The sequence below is a fragment of the Haliotis asinina genome, chromosome 10 (assembly GCF_037392515.1).
Source record: "Haliotis asinina isolate JCU_RB_2024 chromosome 10, JCU_Hal_asi_v2, whole genome shotgun sequence".
Classification (NCBI taxonomy): domain Eukaryota; kingdom Metazoa; phylum Mollusca; class Gastropoda; order Lepetellida; family Haliotidae; genus Haliotis; species Haliotis asinina.
The window spans coordinates 419,578-441,476 of NC_090289.1; the positions used below are offsets into that span (position 1 = coordinate 419,578).

General features: G+C 41.6%; 1 protein-coding gene across 7 annotated transcripts in view; it reads right to left on the reverse strand.

Annotated features, from left to right (window-relative positions):
* Positions 1 to 6,600: 6,600 nt before the first annotated feature.
* The window catches only part of LOC137298072 (uncharacterized), a 41,368-nt gene continuing 26,069 nt past the window's right edge, over positions 6,601 to 21,899 (reverse strand). For 4 of the 7 annotated variants that reach the window (XM_067830131.1, XM_067830129.1, XM_067830130.1 and 1 more), the window contains exons 7-9: positions 15,433 to 15,479; positions 12,629 to 12,746; positions 7,071 to 9,291 (exon numbers count right to left, since the gene is read on the reverse strand). In XM_067830131.1, the coding sequence (XP_067686232.1) occupies positions 9,178 to 9,291; positions 12,629 to 12,746; positions 15,433 to 15,479 (279 nt within the window). In that variant the 3' untranslated portion in view covers positions 7,071 to 9,177. Of the gene's footprint in view, positions 9,292 to 12,628; positions 12,747 to 15,432; positions 15,480 to 21,899 lie in introns of all 7 variants that reach the window. The other 3 variants (XR_010957714.1, XR_010957715.1, XM_067830128.1) reach the window with 3 other exon arrangements.

Genomic DNA, 21,899 nt, shown 5'->3' on the forward strand with positions numbered 1-21,899 from the left:
GTTTGTGGGGCCCTTCACACTTCATGGGTAGAACCACAGTTTGTGGGGCCCTTCACACTTCATGGGTAGAACCACAGTGGGTGGGGCCCTTCACACTTCATGGGTAGAACCACAGTTTGTGGGGCCCTTCACACTTCATGGGTAGAACCACAGTGGGTGGGGCCCTTCACACTTCATGGGTAGAACCACAGTGGGTGGGGCCCTTCACACTTCATGGGTAGAACCACAGTGGGTTGGACCCTTCACACTTCATGGGTAGAACCACAGTGGGTGGGGCTCTTCACACTTTATGGGTAGAACCACAGAGGGTGGGGCCCTTCACACTTTCTGGGTAGAACCACAGTTTGTGGGGCCCTTCACACTTTCTGGGTAGAACCACAGTTTGTGGGGCCCTTCACACTTTCTGAGTAGAACCACATTGGCCGGGGCTCTTCACACTTCATGGGTGGATCGACAGTGGGTGGGGCCCTTCACACTTCATGGGAAGAACCACATTGGGTGGGGCCCTTCACACTTTCTGGGTGGAACCACAGTGGGTGCGGGCAGCTTTGCCAGAATCGCCTGTTTTGAAGCAGTGAGTGAATTTAGTTTTACGCCTCTTTTGGCAATATTTCAGCAGTATTCCGTCGAGGGACACCAGAAGTAGGCTACATCCGTTGTACCCATATGAGGAATCAAACCCGGGTCTTCTGAATGACGAGTGAACATTTTAACTACTAGCCTACTTCACCGCCCCTTCAATAATTATAATCACCGCAGCCTAATAATTTGAATCCCGAATATAGAGCTGACTCATTAGTCCCCTCCTTGGTAAAAACACTTTCTTCCATCTTTCTCTTAAAGGTGGTCAATCGATTTTGATTGTCGGAAGTTCTCTTCAATAGAGGACACGTCATCGTGTATAGTCAATTTAGTTGTTTAAATTCACCGCAGCCATTAGTACAGAGTATATACACGTAATGTTCACCGCAGCCATTAGTGCGGAGTAAATGTATATACACGTATGATACGTATGATAAGTACGGAGTATATAAACGTATAGCACACCGCAGCCATTAGTATGGAGTATATACACGTATGGTTTACCGCAGCCATTAGTATGGAGTATATAAACGTATAGTTTATCGCAGCCATTAGTATGGAGTATATAAACGCATAGTTTACCGCAACCATTAGTAGGGAATATATCCACGTATGGTTTACCGCAGCCATTAGTATGCAGTATATACACGTATGGTTTACCGCAGCCATTAGTATGGAGTATATAAACGTATAGTTTACCGCAGCCATTAGTACGGAATATATCCACGTATGGTTTACCGCAGCCATTAGTATGGAGTATATAAACGTATAGTTTACCGCAGCCATTAGTATGGAGTATATAAACGTATAGTTTATCGCAGCCATTAGTATGGAGTATATAAACGTATAGCACACCGCGGCCATTAGTACGTAGTATGTATACATGTATGGTTAACCGCAGCCATTAGTACGGAGTATGTAAACGTATGGTTTATCGCAGCCATTAGTATGGAGTATATATACGCATGGTTTACCGCAGCCATTAGTACGGAGTATATACACGTATAGCACACCGCGGCCATAAGTACGGAGTGTAACCACGTATGGTACACAGCGGCCACTGGTACGGAGTATAAATACGGAATATATCCACGTATGGTTCATCCCGGCCATCAGTATGGGGTTTATCCACGTATGATTCACCACAGTCATTAGTGCGAAGTGTATCCACATATGACACCCAGCGACCATTAGAACGGAGCATATACACGTATGGTTTACCGCAGCCATTAGTATTGGATGCATACACGTACGGTTCCCCCTCCCCATTAATACGTATTACATATACATATGGTTTACCGCAGCCATTAGTATTGAATACATACACGTATGGTACACCGCAACCATAAGTACAGAATATATCAAAGTATGGCACACAGCGGCCATTAGTACTGAGTGTATACACGTTTGGTTCACGACAGCCATTAGTACGAGAGTTTAAACACGTATGGACAGCGGCCATTAGTACGGAGTATGTACACGTACAGCACATCGCAGCCATAAGCACGGAGTGTATCCACTTATGGTTCACAGCAGTCACTGGTGCGAAGTATAAACACGTATGGTTCACCGCGGACGTTACGACGGAGTATATACACGTATGGTTCACCGCGGACGTTACGACGGAGTATAAACACGTATGGTTCACCGCGGACGTTACGACGGAGTATAAACACGTATGGTTCACCGCGGACGTTACGACGGAGTATATACACGTATGGTTCACAGCAGCCATTTTTACGGAGTATATACACGTATAACACACCGCGGTCGTTAGTACGGAGTTCTTCTGACCCGTTTATCTGCTCCCACGACGTCTTCGAGTTCGATACAAACATCCAAAAACACTCCTATGACGTCCCATATTTGTTGCCTAGAACTACCCTTTTATTTTGCATTAATCTGTTTTAATTAATGAGCGTTAACCGACAGGGTTCCAAATGGACTATGTGATGGAATGCTGCATTTAACCACGCCACCCGTATTACTATCTTAAGTTTACAGATATGTACATCACATGACTGCAATGGCTTCTGAACACAGCTGTCAATTACACTGTAATGCCCCTTTACACAATAAGAGCACTTGCACAGATGCATTTTAGAACGTGCACGCCTGATGGGGCACTCACCATCACAGACACAAATGGACTCAGCACACTCTGAAAAATGTCCCCAACACCGTATCTAAATGGACAGACAAAATAGCCCCATGTGGGCCGAATGTGATACAAAGATCAAGCATGATTTCCTGACTTTGGAGGAATTACAGTCAATTTCGCCTCTGAGTCACGGATAGTAGAAAGCGTTGCTAGTGATAAAGCGGCAAATAATATGACAGAGCAACTATCTTGAACACGATCGGGAAGGGGGCGGTTGCGTCCCCGTGGAAGGCGGTATTGAACATGATGTGTACATTTCCAGTGGACGATTGACATGTGAGCGATACGTTTATTTTTTGTTTCGTCTCGATATCATCGCCAGTAATTCATCGTGATTACAACTCCTCTATATAGTCATTATTTCCCTCATCTATACTGAGTCAAAAAAGAAACTTCACATTCTTTCTTCAGAGCACTATAAATGAACACAAGATGGTAAGATGGTTACATTGTTGATGAGCAGATGACCTCGCAAGTCATACACAGTATGACGGCTGCATCCCATTGCTCTTGCAACGTCAATAACTGATCTTCCCGCTTGCAACATGCCAATGACACGTTCACGTTGCACATTTGACAATCGTTGCATATAAAGTACCTTTAGAACTGTGGTTTAAAAGTGTTTCTTTTTCAAATTCTTGAGGCCAATGCAAACACATGCAAATAAAGAAAACTTTGATCCGACGACCACGTGGTCGACTGCACGTGCAAGACCTGATTTGGCACTAACGTCATTTGCACGACGAATGGATGGGTTTGAGTGGGTTTTGCTAACGTTTTTCTAGAGTCGAAAGATAGGGATCCTTTTTCGGATACATAGATGTTACGTCAACGTGTTTCAGTGCTTCCATACTGGCCGTGCATGAGGCTCAAGGTCAGTCATAGGCAGTATTATAAGCTAGCCTAAGCCGACGGAGGAACAGCCTGAATTCAGATGATGAATCTGTTTTGTCCAAACCTTTTTATAATATAGTTGGTTAGAAAAGGCACAAATACCAGCAGAGAAGTTACTCGAGGACCGAGCACTACGTTGAGACACATTTAGCAGGTAGGTAGTTCCTACTCACGGCTGTAAATACCTAGTCTGCACACTAGCTTCACTAAAACAATTGATGTCGTAGACATTTTTTAACACTTACTGAAAGAGGTCATTCTGTAGGCCTGTTTGAATGTGGTCAAACTAAGCTATAGGCTGCTTTCCGCTTTAATGTTAGAGTGTTATTGGTACACTGCGGCAGAGATTTAAAGACACCGGATCTGTAGAATATGCACGTCGATCACGTCGCCCTAGTCACAACCGCCCGAACTGATATGCACATGAGTAACACTACAGCAGGTCTTCAGACACAATACTTCAATGTCAAGTCAAAGGTCTTCATTATGCATGAAGGCCACCGGCCCATATACATATAACGCATATACAATCAAAATATATTGGAAACATGATTTAAAACATTTAAGTATTCAACAAAGTATGTATCTTTTATAAGCAATATAGGGGCGGTGGGTTAGCCTAGCGGTTAAAGCGTTCGCTCGTCATGCCAAAGACCCGGGTTCGATTCCCCACATGGGCACAATGTGTGAGGCCCATTTTCTGGTGTCCCCCGCCATGATATCGCTGGAATATTGCATTGCTAAAAGCGGCGTAAAACCAAACTCACTCACTCAATATAAGCAATATATATAATACTGATTCACTAGAAGCGGAAGTTGACAGGTTTTGAATATGATATGTTTTAAATACAGTATGGTTCAAAATTATTGAGAATAGCTAAAGCATTTCATATTATTAAACGAGAACAAATCAGATAAAATTGAATGTATTGTGAAAGTGAACTGACCTTTTCATGTTGTGTAGGTAACAATTTAATATTTTATCAAGTCTCCTTGAGCTTCACGGCACAGTCTAAGACGGGTAGGCATACTTCCTATCAGAGAGGTTAGTGTCTCGTGAGTTATGCTGTCCCAGTATCAGACCACTTCTCTCTTCATATCTTCAATTTTTGTCAACCCCTTTTGATTCACACATTCCTTCATCATCCCCCAAATGTTCTCAATGGGATTTAAGTCAGGACTATATGCAGGAAATGGTAATGCAGTCACATTTTTCTCCTGAAACCAATGCTTGGCATGTTTTGCGGTGTGTTTAGGATCATTATCTTGCTGCAAAATCCAGTCATTTCCATAAAACACATGTGCACTTGGAAGGAGAAAATTATCTAATATGTTAGTGTAGCGTTGACTTGTCAGATTTCCCTCAAACACAAACACCGGGGTCGTTCCTAATAAGGATATCCCTCCCCATACATGAAACTTTGGGCAGTATTTAGGTCGTCGATACAACGGTGCTGACGCAGATTTTGTCCATATTTTCACATTATTGGGATATACCCATATTGAGCTTTCATCAGTAAAAATCACATTTTCCCAGTCAAAGTTTTCATGTGCCAAACACCACTCAACACGCCTGTCTTTATGTTCTTGTCTCATGAGAGGAGAAGGAATTCCAGTCTTTTTCTCCCATCCAAGATCAATCAAATTTCTTCAAACTGTAGATTTTGATACAACTGTTGATCCCCTTTCTATCATTTCATACCTGATGTTGGAGATGCTTGCCCTTTGCTTTTTAGACGCTAAAATTCCCAGCCGGACGCGATCTGAGAAGTCCAATTTTCTGGGTCTCCCTGCTCCTTTCTGGTGCCCAAAATCCTTTCCCTCTTTAAAATTCTTCCTAATCCTATACACAGTAGAAAGAGGAGTTCCTGTTCTCTCTGCCAATGTATTTACATAATCAATTCCTTGATTACACAACTCAAAAATCAACCTTCTTTTATCTTCAGCAGACATTGTTGACAGTGCTGAGGAAAATGACGTCTGCTACAAATTCAGGGGAGGTAACTCTAATTGTACTATACTTAGTAGGCCAAGATGAGTTACCTCCCTTATATCATTACTTAGTTTTAAGTATCAGTGAATCAGTTGAGGTGTTAGGATAGGTCAAAGTAAGAAGAAAAATTCTCAATAATTATGAACCAGACATGTTATAGACAAGTGGGAAGTAGCGAAATCTTTCTTCAGAATATTATTTGCATACAAACAGGAATTCATCTTCTATACCAAATTTACAAACAGGACATGTGTGTAGAGATATATCAGTATTTAACCATCTTCCTTGGAATTTTATAAGAATATGACCATATCTAATTTCATGTACAGCACTATTTCTCACATTCTAGCAAACTCTTACACTCTCTATACAAATTAAAGCGTTGACTGTTGACCAGAGTACTATGCCATGATTGGTAAAACATATTAATACACACATCTTTAGAAACTCTGTCTTATTACCTACACTTTGTGCTAACCATACAAAGCCAAATCCATGTGAAAAATAGTATATCACGAACATATGAAGAATAATTATTTTGCCCAATGTTATCTAAATATAAATAACATGTCATATGATTTGGGGGGTATTCTACCAGAGTACATTTCTGTAAGTTTTAACTAATATTTAATAACTCGACATACACCATTTATATACAAAGGTTATGGTCCACATTCACTATATATCATAACATTAGGCGTTTGATCATCATCGTCATCATCATCATCATCATCATCATCATCATCATCACGAATGAAGGCCATAGGCTCATATACACATTAATATACATGTTCGAAACGGTTAGAAGACTTGGTATTTACTTGTCTACTTGAGTAAATTTTCTCACACCCCCACTGAGAAATATGAGAAATTATACGCAATAATTCTAATACCTATTTATATTTTTCTAACTTTTCTCTTATTTCGCATGCATAATAGAGACAACAAGCTCCATTATATATGTATTTGCTTTTATTTTGTTTAATGATCTTTTTAAACGAATTCGTATTTACTTGCAAAACTCTCAGGGAAAAAGCTATGGTGAAGATCTCTATAAGCTGGACATTTAAACAAAAAGTGATATTCATCTTCTAAATGTTTTTTCACATGCCGAACAAGAGTAGATGTCCAGTTTTGGTAAAACATATTGATCAAGCGTTCTTTGAAAATGTTAAAAAAAGCACACAGATCACCGACAGCTTGTGAAGACCAGACAAACCCAAAGCTCTGTGAGGAAAGTATATGGTGGATCTCGGATGCCCATGTGTGGTACCCAGCAGTAAGCGTGCCATCTAATGGGACAGTCATAGAGTAACATCGTCAAAGACAACATTGGACGAACTAAGAGACACCTGCGTTGCCCGGACAAGGGACATCTTGACATGGTGACAGACACGGCTCAGTGAAAAGTCAGTTAATGCTGTAAATAACAAGAATGGCTGTGTTAAACACGGTTTTTATTATAAGGCATGGGAAACATAGTAGATGTCAACCACAGGAAACTAAAATGTATTGAAGGTTGATCAGTTGTCAAGGCTGTTAAATCTGTGACAGTATGAGGAAACTAAACAGATGGGAGGATGGGTTTAGTCACCTTCTTGATTGCACATCTTCTCATGGTGTTGTTGCTTTTAATATCAATCACTGGTTTGTCTGGTGATCTGAATGATCACTATAAAAAATTGAAAGTATGAGAGAGTTCCCTGGGAAACAAGTAACAAATCAAGCTCAGGCCCTGTGTGTGACAAGCAAGCATTGTAGCCATACTAATACCCAACAGCGTCTTTGAGAACTTTGATAAATACCTTATGAAATAGGAATACATCATGTTTTTTTCAGAAAGAGGTAACATGTCACAAATGGGATGACACTTTCATAACATACTGACATATTGTTGCTAGAAGCTATGCAAAAAAGTGCTAGAATAGAAAGTTCTAACTTGCAAACTGTATATTTAGACTTATTCCAGTACAAGTAGAGCACTTTCCATTTTTCCAACCTTAACTGGAAATGACCTGAAACCAAATTTTCAGCCTCTTCTGACATTTTGCCAAACACAGCCATCTTAATTTATTATTGTTGGCAGTCAATGTCATTTCATGTAACACATTCTTCCTGGTCCAACTTCAGCTGACATTATTCCCTTCACTAGGAGCTGCACCAAACCCTGTAATCAGCACTGTGGGGTTATTCCATCAAATAGCCTGACGTAGGACAAACACTATCTATATATAATTTATAGTTAAATGTGTAAAATTTAAAAGCAAGTATCCAGTGAGTTCTATGGAAACTGTCCTTCAGCCACAGAAACTGTAAGCTTCGTAAGCTCTCCATTTAACACACCATCTGTAACCTATCAGTGACTTATGGCCTTGTGTATCCCTCCATAAACTCATGGCCACGAACAGTGAAGGACCTTGGGAAAGAATAGTTTGAATCCCGCTCCCATACATTTTGTTTTGAAATTCATACTCTACTAAGATGACTGTATGTGAGAGAAGAGGTAAGTGAGTAGACAACGAATTTCCTAGACAATGACCAAAGAAATTGCTGTACATCTATCTCACTCACTACAGCCTCCAGAGTGGAACTAGCTTGCATGACAATTCCCTTCCAGATCGTAAGCTGGACTGATCAACACTTTCATGGCACACTGAATGAAGTCCATCCTTGGGCTCACAGTAAAACAATACAAATATGTCAATTCCTTAAGTACATCTTTTGTTCTGTGATTTACAAGGGAGCAACAAATCCTGCAAGTGTTCAAGATGCACTCAATCTGCCATGTCAGTCCTTGAATACAGTCCAGGTAGTGACAAAACAGGCTTCAAATAGATGATCCCTTGGTGACGGAAACTGACATTCCTATTTGACAATGGGATGGACTGTCATGCAAGTTAGTTCCACTTTGGAGGCTATAGTGAGTGAGATAAATGGCTGCTTGCATTGTCTGTAACAGTCTAGCGATGCAGCAATAAAGATCTTCAGTGATTTGAAAGTACACAGCAAACGGTCCACATAAGGCTTGAAAAAGAAAAAATCTACCCAGCTGTCCAGGCAACTGCTTCTTCACAATGAAATCTCATCTGAGATGCAGGAGGACCTTGCCATATTTTTGGTGTTCAAAGCAAACATGCTACTACCTAAGGAGTGAATTTCTCTGAATTACAAGAATACCAACAGCATGACTGTCTTAGAGTTGATGCACTTGAAGTCTATGCTGTCCAGCAGTCTGCAGTCCACTAAGGTCAAGTGGACAAACATTCTCAGAGTGGTCAGCCAGCCTAGAAGACAGATTGAAATCCTGGCACTGTACATATCTTAGTACATTTTTATGGCCATCGAGACTTGTTGATCCCATGTGATAGGTGTATGACAGAACTGTGGCATGTTTCAACTGAATCATGAGGTTGGTCAGTGTCAACATTGTTGATGTATAGGTGATGTTATCATGCTATGCAAGTGATGCTTGCTGGAAGTGTGTCTCCCTAAGATTTACTCCTTGTCAACAGACAAGTGTTTGATGTAAGTGAGACATCCTGTTGCCCTAGGTATCCATCCTCCTGTGAATCTGTTGTTTGTAGAGATACAGCAGGTCCTCAGCAGATGTACCCGGATGGGGGAGCGACTGGACAACTTCACCAATCAGGTTGATGGAAGTCTGCAACACAAACAGGCATTATCTACAACCATACATGGAATGCTCTGTGGCACCCAGCCTTTGATATCCATACCTATAACTACCTCAGATAAACACCCTGGTAGCATACACTGAGTATTACCTGCCTCATCAAACTGGTAGTAAACATTTCAGTCTAATGAAATATTGTTTATACCACATTCAACATATTTAGTGCCCTGGGTGCTTGGCTTTTGTTAAGATGTCACAGAAAATGGAGGGTACTATTTAGGAATATGTCTAAATTCACACAAAAAGGTCCATCAACATGCATCACAAACACTACAACATTTATTATCATTGCATCATCATATACTGAGTCAAAAAAGAAACTTCACATTCTTTCTTCAGGGCACTATAAAGGAACACAAGATGGTAAGATGGTTAAATTATTATTATTTCATTGCTGAGATCTATGTGATGTAAGTACTTGATACACTGACAGTGCCACAATCAATTCCATTAGGTTACACCACCGATTCCAAAACATGGGTACAGTCAGGCCGCGTTAATCCGGACACTTCTGTTTTTCATCAAAAACGTTCAGATAGTGAAACGTACGGACTACTGAAATGAACTTTTATGAACACAACTACAGCAGGGTTACTTCCCTTTGACATGGCAATACAAAAACATACAAACGTATACAAGTTTCAAAAGACTTTACTACAGTTTGTAGACATAATAACTTGAATATTTATATAATAATCAATCAAAGCATACAATCATGTCTGGATAGATTATACATACACGTAACAAAACTCACTTGTGAAAGAAATCTACATGACGGTAACAGTTCTGAATGGTGGAGCTTTTTTTACTTCGGACCAGGCAGTTTTCTCAGTGCTTCACGGAGATTAAGCGTCTGTGGCCAGTCGGCACACTGGATGAAATGCTTGACGAGATATTTTTTGTAGTGGGCCTTGAAAGTTCTCATGATCCCAGCATCCATTGGCTGAACGTGCGATGTGGTGTTTGGGGGCAAGAAATTAACTTTCACGTTGGTCAGTTTGACATTGGCACACTTGTGACTGGCAATTGTCACGAAGTAAGATCACGTGTCAACCACATGATTGCATCTGTCTGTCAAATGATCATAGCCAATCACAAAACATATCCGATGTCCGAAATTGTGCTCTTGCTGATAGAATGTCCGAATTCTTGACCAAAATGTTTACACATAAGATCAAAATTGGCTTTAGGGTTTTCTCTTTTTTTAGTGCGGCAGTAATTTCACATCTTTTACGCCTAGGGGCGGGACTTGCCATTATGACTGACAAACGTCAGGTGATCTCATTTTGACAAGATCAGTGTTTTATACAGGAAGTAAGCATGACAGGTATTACTCCAACTAACCGAAAGTGAGACCTACTAATTGATTAAAATCACAAACTAACGACATCTTCAACTCACAAGTGTCGTTTAACAATTACCACTGCATGGGGCTCATGGTGTGAAGGGATTATCCGAACCTTTTTGATGTACCGCCGCATTAATGAAGCAAAACTATGTGTAATTAGTTAATCTGTTACCGCTGATTAACGTTCGGATACGGAGAGTGAAGCACCGGATTACTGAATCAACAGGTAATGAGTTTACATAGTAAACAAGATTGGTTACAGCTAGCTATTGTTCGGACATCGCGGGAATCAGATTGTCGGGGTCCGGACTAACGCGGACTGACTGTATACAGAATGTCAAGTCACAAGAATAAAAATTCAAAATTTCTCAGTTCAATATTGTGTATGGCCATCCCGTGCATTCACCACTGCCAAATACTGTCTCCTCATCAACTGCCTGATGCTTGTGAACACGTGGTTGGGGATTCTGCGCCATTGTTCTGGCATGGCAGCAACAAGTTCCTTCAAATCCTGAGGTTGGTTCCTAAGACCACAAAGCCTTCTCCCAAGTGCATCCCACACATGCTCTATTGGATTAAGGTCAGGGGACTTCGATGGTCAGTAAATGACATTGATTCCAGCGTTTTGAAGGAAATTTTATGTCAACATCGTGGTATGTGGCCCAGCTTTATCATGCTTGAACTGAAGACCTGGGACATGAGCCGCCATGAAAGCAACGAGTTCAGGGGAATCTGCGAATCTGTGGGTAAACTTGGATTCATCACTAAAGAAGACACAATTCCAGTCTCTCTGGGTCCACTGGAGGTCACATTGATGTTGATGAAACGGCATCCATATTGGCCCATGATATGGATGTCGAGAATGGAGATTGGATGTTCAAAAGTCGAGAACGGTTGTTCCCACAGAAACCAGCCCACACCATGCAACTTCTGCCCCCAAATCTGATTGGCAGCCCCCTAACCGATTATGAATGGTCTGTGAGGACAGTTGACCTCTAAACATCACAGCCCTGGTTCGTGTAGCTGGCAGAAATCTGTCACGATCTGACGGTCTTTTGCTTGTGACCTCACACATAGACGATCCAACCTTGGTGCCAGTTTGTTGTAGACGACCTTGCAAGTCATACACACTATGATGGCTGCATCCCATTGCTCTTGCAACGTCAATAACTGATCTTTCTGCTTGCAACATGCCAACGGCACGGTCACATTGCACATTTGACAATTGTGGCATTTACAGTACCGTTAGAACTGTGGTTTAACAGTGTTTTTCTTGAGGCCAATGCAAACATGTGCAAATGAAGAAAACTTTGATGCGAAGATCATGCGATCGACTGACAGTGCAAAACGTGATTTGGCACTAACGTCATTTGCACGATGAATGGATGGGTTTGAGTGGGTGTTGGTAATGTTTCTCTAGAGCTGAAAGATAGGGATCCCATTTTGGATACATAGATGTATCATCAGAGAAAACATTCATTATTTTTAAAAAATACATTTTGTGAAGTTTCTTTTTTGACTCAGTATATTTCAACTGAGTTACTGGTAAGTGGGGAGGAAACTACATAGCTGTTTGCTATTTCCGGGCTTGTTTATGAGACAAGACAAGATAATCTCTGAAAGAGGTGTAAGTCTCAGTTAATAAACCATTCGTGCGTTATACTGTTTAAAGATAAGTTGGTCAGTTAATGTACCTTCCTTGCAATATGAGAGTCTGATCTGACTGTCAGTTAATATACCAACCTTGTGAGATGACAGTCTGGTCTGACTGTCAACAAGGTACCATCCTTGTGATGTGAGAGTCTGATCTGACTGTCCTTTAATGTACCAACCTTGTGAGATGACAGTCTGATCTGACTGTCTTTAAAAGTAGCAACCTTGTGAGATGACAGTCTGGTCTGACTGTGATTTAATGTACCATCCTTGTGAGGTGACAGTCTGGTCTGTCAATTAACATACCATCCTTGTGAGATGAGAATCTATCCTGGCATCCATGCTTCTTGTCTGAAGTCGATGATGGTGATAGTTGAGGAAATGTTGTTTGGCTTCTGTTTCTACAAGCCTCTGTTGTTGATTCCTATGATAATATGAAAATATCCTGAAACAAATCCTGCTCCGACCATAGTTTAGAGCACATGATCAGTTAGGGTATGCCACCACCATAAACCACTATCAGTATCATGCAGGAATGCTTGCAGAACATTCAGCTTAGTGTTACTTTAAATTGTCATTATAGTGCCAGTTTACTCAAACCTTATAACAGAGCCAGACTACTCCACCCTTATCATAATTGTGACTTTGCTTGTCGTAAGAGGCAACTAATGGGATTGGGTGACCAGGCTCACTGACTTGGTTGACACATGCCATCGGATCCCATTTGCGCAGATCGATTTTCATGTTGTTGGTCACTGGATTGTCTGGTCAAAAACTCGAATATTACTGAGTGTGGCGTAAAACCAAATTCACTCACTCACCCCAGATTACTCAAACCTTGTCAGAATAGTACAAGATTACTAAAACCTTATCAGAACAGAGACAGATTACACAAACCTTGTCAGAATAGAGACAGATTACACAAACCTTGTCAGAATAGAGACAGATTACTTAAACCTTGTCAGAATAGAGACAGATTATTCAAACCTTGTCAGAATAGAGACACATTACCCAAACCTTGTCAGAATAGAGACAGATTACTCAAACCTTGTCAGAATAGAGACAGATTACCCAAACCTTGTCAGAATAGAGACAGATTACTCAAACCTTGTCAGAATAGAGACAGATTACTCAAACCTTGTCATCATAGCGCAAGATGATTCAAACCTTGTCAGAATAGAGACAGATTACACAAATCTTGTCAGAATAGAGACAGATTACACAAACCTTGTCAGAATAGAGTCAGATTACTCAAACCTTGTCAGAATAGAGACAGATTATTCAAACCTTGTCAGAATAGAGACAGATTACCCAAACCTTGTCAGAATAGAGACAGATTACTCAAACCTTGTCAGAATAGAGACAGATTACTCAAACCTTGTCATCATAGCGCAAGATGATTCAAACCTTGTCAGAATAGAGACAGATTACTCAAACCTTGTCATCATAGCGCAAGATGATTCAAACCTTGTCAGAATAGAGACAGATTACACAAACCTTGTCAGAATAGAGACAGATTACTCAAACCTTGTCAGAATAGAGACAGATTACACAAACCTTGTCAGAATAGAGACAGATTACACAAACCTTGTCAGAATAGAGACAGATTACTCAAACCTTGTCACAATAGAGACAGATTACTCAAACCTTGTCAGAATAGAGACAGATTATTCAAACATTGTCAGAATAGAGACAGATTACTCAAACCTTGTCAGAATAGAGACAGATTAATCAAACCTTGTCAGAATAGAGACAGATTACACAAACCTTGTCAGAATAGAGACAGATTACACAAACCTTGTCACAATAGAGACCGATTACTCAAACCTTGTCAGAATAGAGACAGATTAATCAAACCTTGTCAGAATAGAGCAAGATTAATCAAACCTTGTCAGAATAGAGACAGATTATTCAAACCTTGTCAGAATAGAGACAGATTACTCAAACCTTGTCAGAATAGAGACAGATTACTCAAACCTTGTCAGAATAGAGACAGATTACTCAAACCTTGTCAGAATAGAGACAGATTACTCAAACCTTGTCAGAATAGAGACAGATTACACAAACCTTGTCAGAATAGAGACAGATTACACAAACCTTGTCAGAATAGAGACAGATTACTCAAACCTTGTCAGAATAGAGACAGATTACTCAAACCTTGTCAGAATAGAGACAGATTACTCAAACCTTGTCAGAATAGAGACAGATTATTCAAACATTGTCAGAATAGAGACAGATTACTCAAACCTTGTCATCATAGCGCAAGATGATTCAAACCTTGTCAGAATAGAGACAGATTACTCAAACCTTGTCAGAATAGAGACAGATTACTCAAACCTTGTCAGAATAGAGACAGATTACTCAAACCTTGTCAGAATAGAGACAGATTACTCAAACCTTGTCAGAATAGAGACAGATTACACAAACCTTGTCACAATAGAGACCGATTACTCAAACCTTGTCAGAATAGAGACAGATTACTCAAACCTTGTCAGAATAGAGCAAGATTACTAAAACCTTGTCAGAATAGAGACAGATTATTCAAACCTTGTCAGAATAGAGACAGATTACTCAAACCTTGTCAGAATAGAGACAGATTACTCAAACCTTGTCAGAATAGAGACAGATTACTCAAACCTTGTCAGAATAGAGACAGATTACACAAACCTTGTCAGAATAGAGACAGATTACTCAAACCTTGTCAGAATAGAGACAGATTACTCAAACCTTGTCAGAATAGAGACAGATTACTCAAACCTTGTCAGAATAGAGACAGATTACTCAAACCTTGTCAGAATAGAGACAGATTATTCAAACCTTGTCAGAATAGAGACAGATTACTCAAACCTTGTCATAATAGAGACAGATTACACAAACCTTGTCAGAATAGAGTCAGATTACTCAAACCTTGTCATAATAGTACCAGATTACTTTATAATAGAGACAGATTACTCAAACGTTGTTATAGTTATTAGTTATCAAAATCGTTACTAAGTACTCAAAAAGTTGTCAGAATGTACATTCATTACACATTTGAGAAAACTTTTCTTCATGATGGGTCCATTTTGAATAATAGAGTAATGAGATAGAAGCAGAATGAAGGGTGTTACCTGCATGGTCTGCACTTGTGTATGTCATGTATCTCCTGGGTTGACAGCTGAAAGTAAACATGGTCAGAGTCTTACCTGAATCACAGGTAATCACGAGTCACAATTCAATCATGAGTTGACAGAGATAATTACAGAAAACTTGACAGGATGGCAAATAAAACATTAGGCTGTTATGTTTATGTCTGTATGTTCAACCTGTATAACATGATTACTGACATTCTTCATTAAAACACAGAATTTTTTTGTTCCTGCTGATACTGTAACTTTATTACACACTCATGCACAGATCAATAATCATCAATAATAACCTTCATTAATCAGTGAGTGAGTGAGTGAGTGAGTTGAGTTTAACGCAGCACTCAGCAATATTCCAGCCATATGGCGGCGGTCTGAATCAGGTCGAGTCTGAACCAGACAATCGAGTGATCAACAACATGAGCATCAATCTGCACAATTGGGAACCAATGACATGTGTCAACCAAGCCAGCAAGCCTGACCACCCGATCCCGTTAGTCGCCTCTTACGACAAGCACAGTCACCTGTTACGGCAAGCATGGGTTGCTGAAGGCCTATTCTACCCCGGGACCTTCACGGGTCTATCCATTAATCAGACAATACCAATGATGTAAATGTGTGTCATGTTAATTATGAAGAAAAGTCATTATCTGCTCTTATCATTCTTGAGTTTTCACCCTTTTGGGCATTTGATTCCTGGAAATAGGACTTGATTCCAGCTGCAACCAACTTGGATTCGAATACTCAGGTACAAGTCTCAGCCCAACCTTCATGAAGAGCGAATGATTTATCACAAGGCTGCTCCACCACCCACCGTACAACACCAGGATAATGAGTATCATCTGCCTAAAACCAGATTGCTCCAATGCCCACTGAACAACAGCAGGATAATGAGTATCATCTGCCTAACACCAGATTCTTCCATCGCCCACTGTACAACAGCAGGATAATGAGTATCATCTGCCTAACACCAGATTGTTCCAATGCCCACTGTACAACAGCAAGGTAATGAGTATCATCTGCCTAACACCAGATTGCTCCAATGCCCACTGTACAACAGCAAGATAATGAGTATCATCTGCCTAACATCAAATTGCTCCAATGCCCACTGTACAACAGCAGGATAATGAGTATCATCTGCCTAACACCAGATTGCTCCAATGCCCACTGTACAACAGCAGGATAATGAGTATCATCTGCCTAACACCAGATTGCTCCAATGCCCACTGTACAACAGCAAGATAATGAGTATCATCTGCCTAACACCAGATTGTTCCAATGCCCACTGTACAACACCAGGATAATGAGTATCATCTGCCTAACACCAGATTGCTCCAATGCCCACTATACAACACCAAGATAATGAGTATCATCTGCCCAACACCAGATTGCTCCAATGCCCACTGTACAACAGCAAGATAATGAGTATCATCTGCCTAACACCAGATTGCTCCAATGCCCACTGTACAACAGCAGGATAATGAGTATCATCTGCCTAACACCAGATTGCTCCAATGCCCACTGTACAACAGCAGGATAATGAGTATCATCTGCCTAACACCAGATTGCTCCAATGCCCACTGTACAACACCAGGTTAATGAGTAGCATCTGCCTAACACCAGATTGCTCCAATGCCCACTGTACAACAGCAAGATAATGAGTATCATCTGCCTAACACCAGACTGTTCCATCGCCCACTGTACAACACCAGGATAATGAGTATCATCTGCCTAAAACCAGATTGCTCCAATGCCCACTGAACAACAGCAGGATAATGAGTATCATCTGCCTAACACCAGATTGCTCCAATGCCCACTGTACAACAGCAGGATAATGAGTATCATCTGCCTAACACCAGATTGCTCCAATGCCCACTGTACAACACCAGGTTAATGAGTAGCATCTGCCTAACACCAGATTGCTCCAATGCCCACTGTACAACAGCAAGATAATGAGTATCATCTGCCTAACACCAGACTGTTCCATCGCCCACTGTACAACACCAGGATAATGAGTATCATCTGCCTAAAACCAGATTGCTCCAATGCCCACTGAACAACAGCAGGATAATGAGTATCATCTGCCTAACACCAGATTCTTCCATCGCCCACTGTACAACAGCAGGATAATGAGTATCATCTGCCTAACACCAGATTGTTCCAATGCCCACTGTACAACAGCAAGATAATGAGTATCATCTGCCTAACACCAGATTGCTCCAATGCCCACTGTACAACAGCAAGATAATGAGTATCATCTGCCTAACACCAAATTGCTCCAAAGCCCACTGTACAACAGCAGGATAATGAGTATCATCTGCCTAACACCAGATTGCTCCAATGCCTACTGTACAACAGCAGGATAATGAGTATCATCTGCCTAACACCAGATTGCTCCAATGCGCACTGTAAAACAGCAGGATAATGAGTATCATCTGCCTAACACCAGATTGCTCCAATGCCCACTGTACAACAGCAAGATAATGAGTATCATCTGCCTAACACCAGATTGCTCCAATGCCCACTGTACAACAGCAAGATAATGAGTATCATCTGCCTAACACCAAATTGCTCCAATGCCCACTGTACAACAGCAGGATAATGAGTATCATCTGCCTAACACCAGATTGCTCCAATGCCCACTGTACAACACCAGGTTAATGAGTAGCATCTGCCTAACACCAGATTGTTCCATTGCCCACTGTACAACACCTGGATAATGAGTATCATCTGCCAAACACCAGATTGTTCCACCGCCCACTGTACAACACCAGGATAATGAGTATCATCTGCCCAACACCACATTGCTCCAATGCCCACTGTACAACACCAAGAAAATGAGTATCATCTGCCTAACACCAGATTGCTCCAATGCCCACTGTACAACACCAAGATAATGAGTATCATCTGCCTAACACCAAATTGCTCCAATGCCCACTGTACAACATCTGGATAATGAGTATTATCTGCCCAACACCAGATTGCTCCAATGCCCACTGTACAACACCAGGTTAATGAGTATCATTTGCCTAACACCAGATTGTTCCATCGCCCACTGTACAACACCAGGATAATGAGTATCATCTGCCTAACACCAGATTGCTCCAATGCGCACTGTAAAACAGCAGGATAATGAGTATCATCTGCCTAACACCAGATTGCTCCAATGCCCACTGTACAACAGCAAGATAATGAGTATCATCTGCCTAACACCAGATTGCTCCAATGCCCACTGTACAACAGCAAGATAATGAGTATCATCTGCCTAACACCAAATTGCTCCAATGCCCACTGTACAACAGCAGGATAATGAGTATCATCTGCCTAACACCAGATTGCTCCAATGCCCACTGTACAACACCAGGTTAATGAGTAGCATCTGCCTAACACCAGATTGTTCCATTGCCCACTGTACAACACCTGGATAATGAGTATCATCTGCCTAACACCAGATTGTTCCACCGCCCACTGTACAACACCAGGATAATGAGTATCATCTGCCCAACACCACATTGCTCCAATGCCCACTGTACAACACCAAGAAAATGAGTATCATCTGCCTAACACCAGATTGCTCCAATGCCCACTGTACAACACCAAGATAATGAGTATCATCTGCCTAACACCAAATTGCTCCAATGCCCACTGTACAACATCTGGATAATGAGTATTATCTGCCCAACACCAGATTGCTCCAATGCCCACTGTACAACACCAGGTTAATGAGTATCATTTGCCTAACACCAGATTGTTCCATCGCCCACTGTACAACACCAGGATAATGAGTATCATCTGCCTAACACCAGATGGCTCCATCGCCCCCTGTACAACAGCAAGATAATGAGTATCATCTGCCCAACACCAGATTGTTCCACCACCCACTGTACAACAGCAGGACAATGAGTATCATCTGCCTAATACCAGATTGCTCAACCGCCCACTGTACAACACCAGGATAATGAGTATCATCTGCCTAATACCAGATTGCTCCACCGCCCACTGTACAACAGCAGGATAATGAGTATCATCTGCCTAACACCAGATTGCTCCATCGCCCACTGTACAACAGCAGGATAATGAGTATCATCTGCCTAACACCAGATTCTTCCATCACCCCCTGTACAACACCAGGATAATGAGTATCATCTGCCTAACACCAGATTGCTCCAATGCCCACTGTACAACATCTGGATAATGAGTATCATCTGAATAACACCAGATTGCTCCACCGCCCACTGTACAACAGCAGGATAATGAGTATCATCTGCCTAACACCAGATTCTTCCATCGCCCACTGTACAACACCAGGATGATGAGTATCATCTGCCTAACACCAGATTGCTCCAATGCCCACTGTACAACAGCAGGATAATGAGTATCATCTGCCTAACACCAGATTGCTCCAATGCCCACAGTACAACACCAGGTTAATGAGTAGCATCTGCCTAACACCAGATTGCTCCAATGCCCACTGTACAACAGCAAGATAATGAGTAACATCTGCCTAACACCAGACTGTTCCATCGCCCACTGTACAACACCAGGATAATGAGTATCATCTGCCTAAAACCAGATTGCTCCAATGCCCACTGAACAACAGCAGGATAATGAGTATCATCTGCCTAACACCAGATTCTTCCATCGCCCACTGTACAACAGCAGGATAATGAGTATCATCTGCCTAACACCAGATTGTTCCAATGCCCACTGTACAACATCTGGATAATGAGTATCATCTGCCTAAAACCAGATTGCTCCACCGCCCACTGTACAACAGCAGAATAATGAGTATCATCTGCCTAACACCAGATTGCTCCACCGCCCACTGAACAACAGCAAGATAATGAGTATCATCTGCCTAACACCAGATTGCTCCAATGCCCACTGTACAACATCTGGATAATGAGTATCATCTGCCTAACACCAGATTGCTCCATCGCCCCCTGTACAACAGCAGGATAATGAGTATCATCTGCCTAACACCAGATTCTTCCACCGCCCACTGTACAACACCAGGATAATGAGTATCATCTGCCTAACACCAGATTGCTCCAATGCCCACTGAACAACAGCAGGATAATGAGTATCATCTGCCTAACACCAGATTGTTCCATCGCCCACTGTACAACACCAGGATAATGAATATCATCTGCCTAACACCAGATTGTTCCAATGCCCACTGTACAACATCTGGATAATGAGTATCATCTGCCTAACACCAGATTGCTCCATCGCCCCCTGTACAACAGCAGGATAATGAGTATCATCTGCCTAACACCAGATTGTTCCATCGCCCCCTGTACAACAGCAGGATAATGAATATCATCTGCCTAACACCAGATTGTTCCAATGCCCACTGTACAACAGCAGGATAATGAGTATCATCTGCCTAACACCAGATTGCTCCAATGCCCACTGTACAACACCAGGATAATGAATATCATCTGCCTAACACCAGATTGCTCCAATGCCCACTGTACAACATCTGGATAATGAGTATCATCTGCCTAACACCAGATTGCTTCATCGCCCCCTGTACAACAGCAGGATAATGAGTATCATCTGCCTAACACCAGATTGTTCCAATGCCCACTGTACAACATCTGGATAATGAGTATCATCTGCCTAACACCAGATTGTTCCATCGCCCCCTGTACAACACCAGGATAATGAGTATCATCTGCCTAACACCAGATTGTTCCATCGCCCCCTGTACAACAGCAGGATAATGAGTATCATCTGCCTAACACCAGATTGCTCCATCGCCCACTGTACAACAGCAGGACAATGAGTATCATCTGCCTAACACCAGATTGTTCCAATGCCCACTGTACAACATCTGGATAATGAGTATCATCTGCCTAAAACCAGATTGCTCCACCGCCCACTGTACAACAGCAGAATAATGAGTATCATCTGCCTAATACCAGATTGCTCCACCGCCCACTGTACAACACCAGGATAATGAGTATCATCTGCCTAACACCAGATTGCTCCATCGCCCCCTGTACAACAGCAGGATAATGAGCATCATCTGCCTAACACCAGATTCTTCCACCGCCCACTGTACAACACCAGGATAATGAGTATCATCTGCCTAAAACCAGATTGCTCCAATGCCCACTGAACAACATCTGGATAATGAGTATCATCTGCCTAACACCAGATTGCTCCAATGCCCACTGTACAACACCAGGATAATGAGTATCATCTGCCTAATACCAGATTGCTCCAATGCCCACTGTACAACATCTGGATAATGAGTATCATCTGCCTAACACCAGATTGCTCCATTGCCCCCTGTACAACAGCAGGATAATGAGTATCATCTGCCTAACACCAGATTCTTCCACCGCCCACTGTACAACACCAGGATAATGAGTATCATCTGCCTAACACCAGATTGCTCCAATGCCCACTGAACAACAGCAGGATAATGAGTATCATCTGCC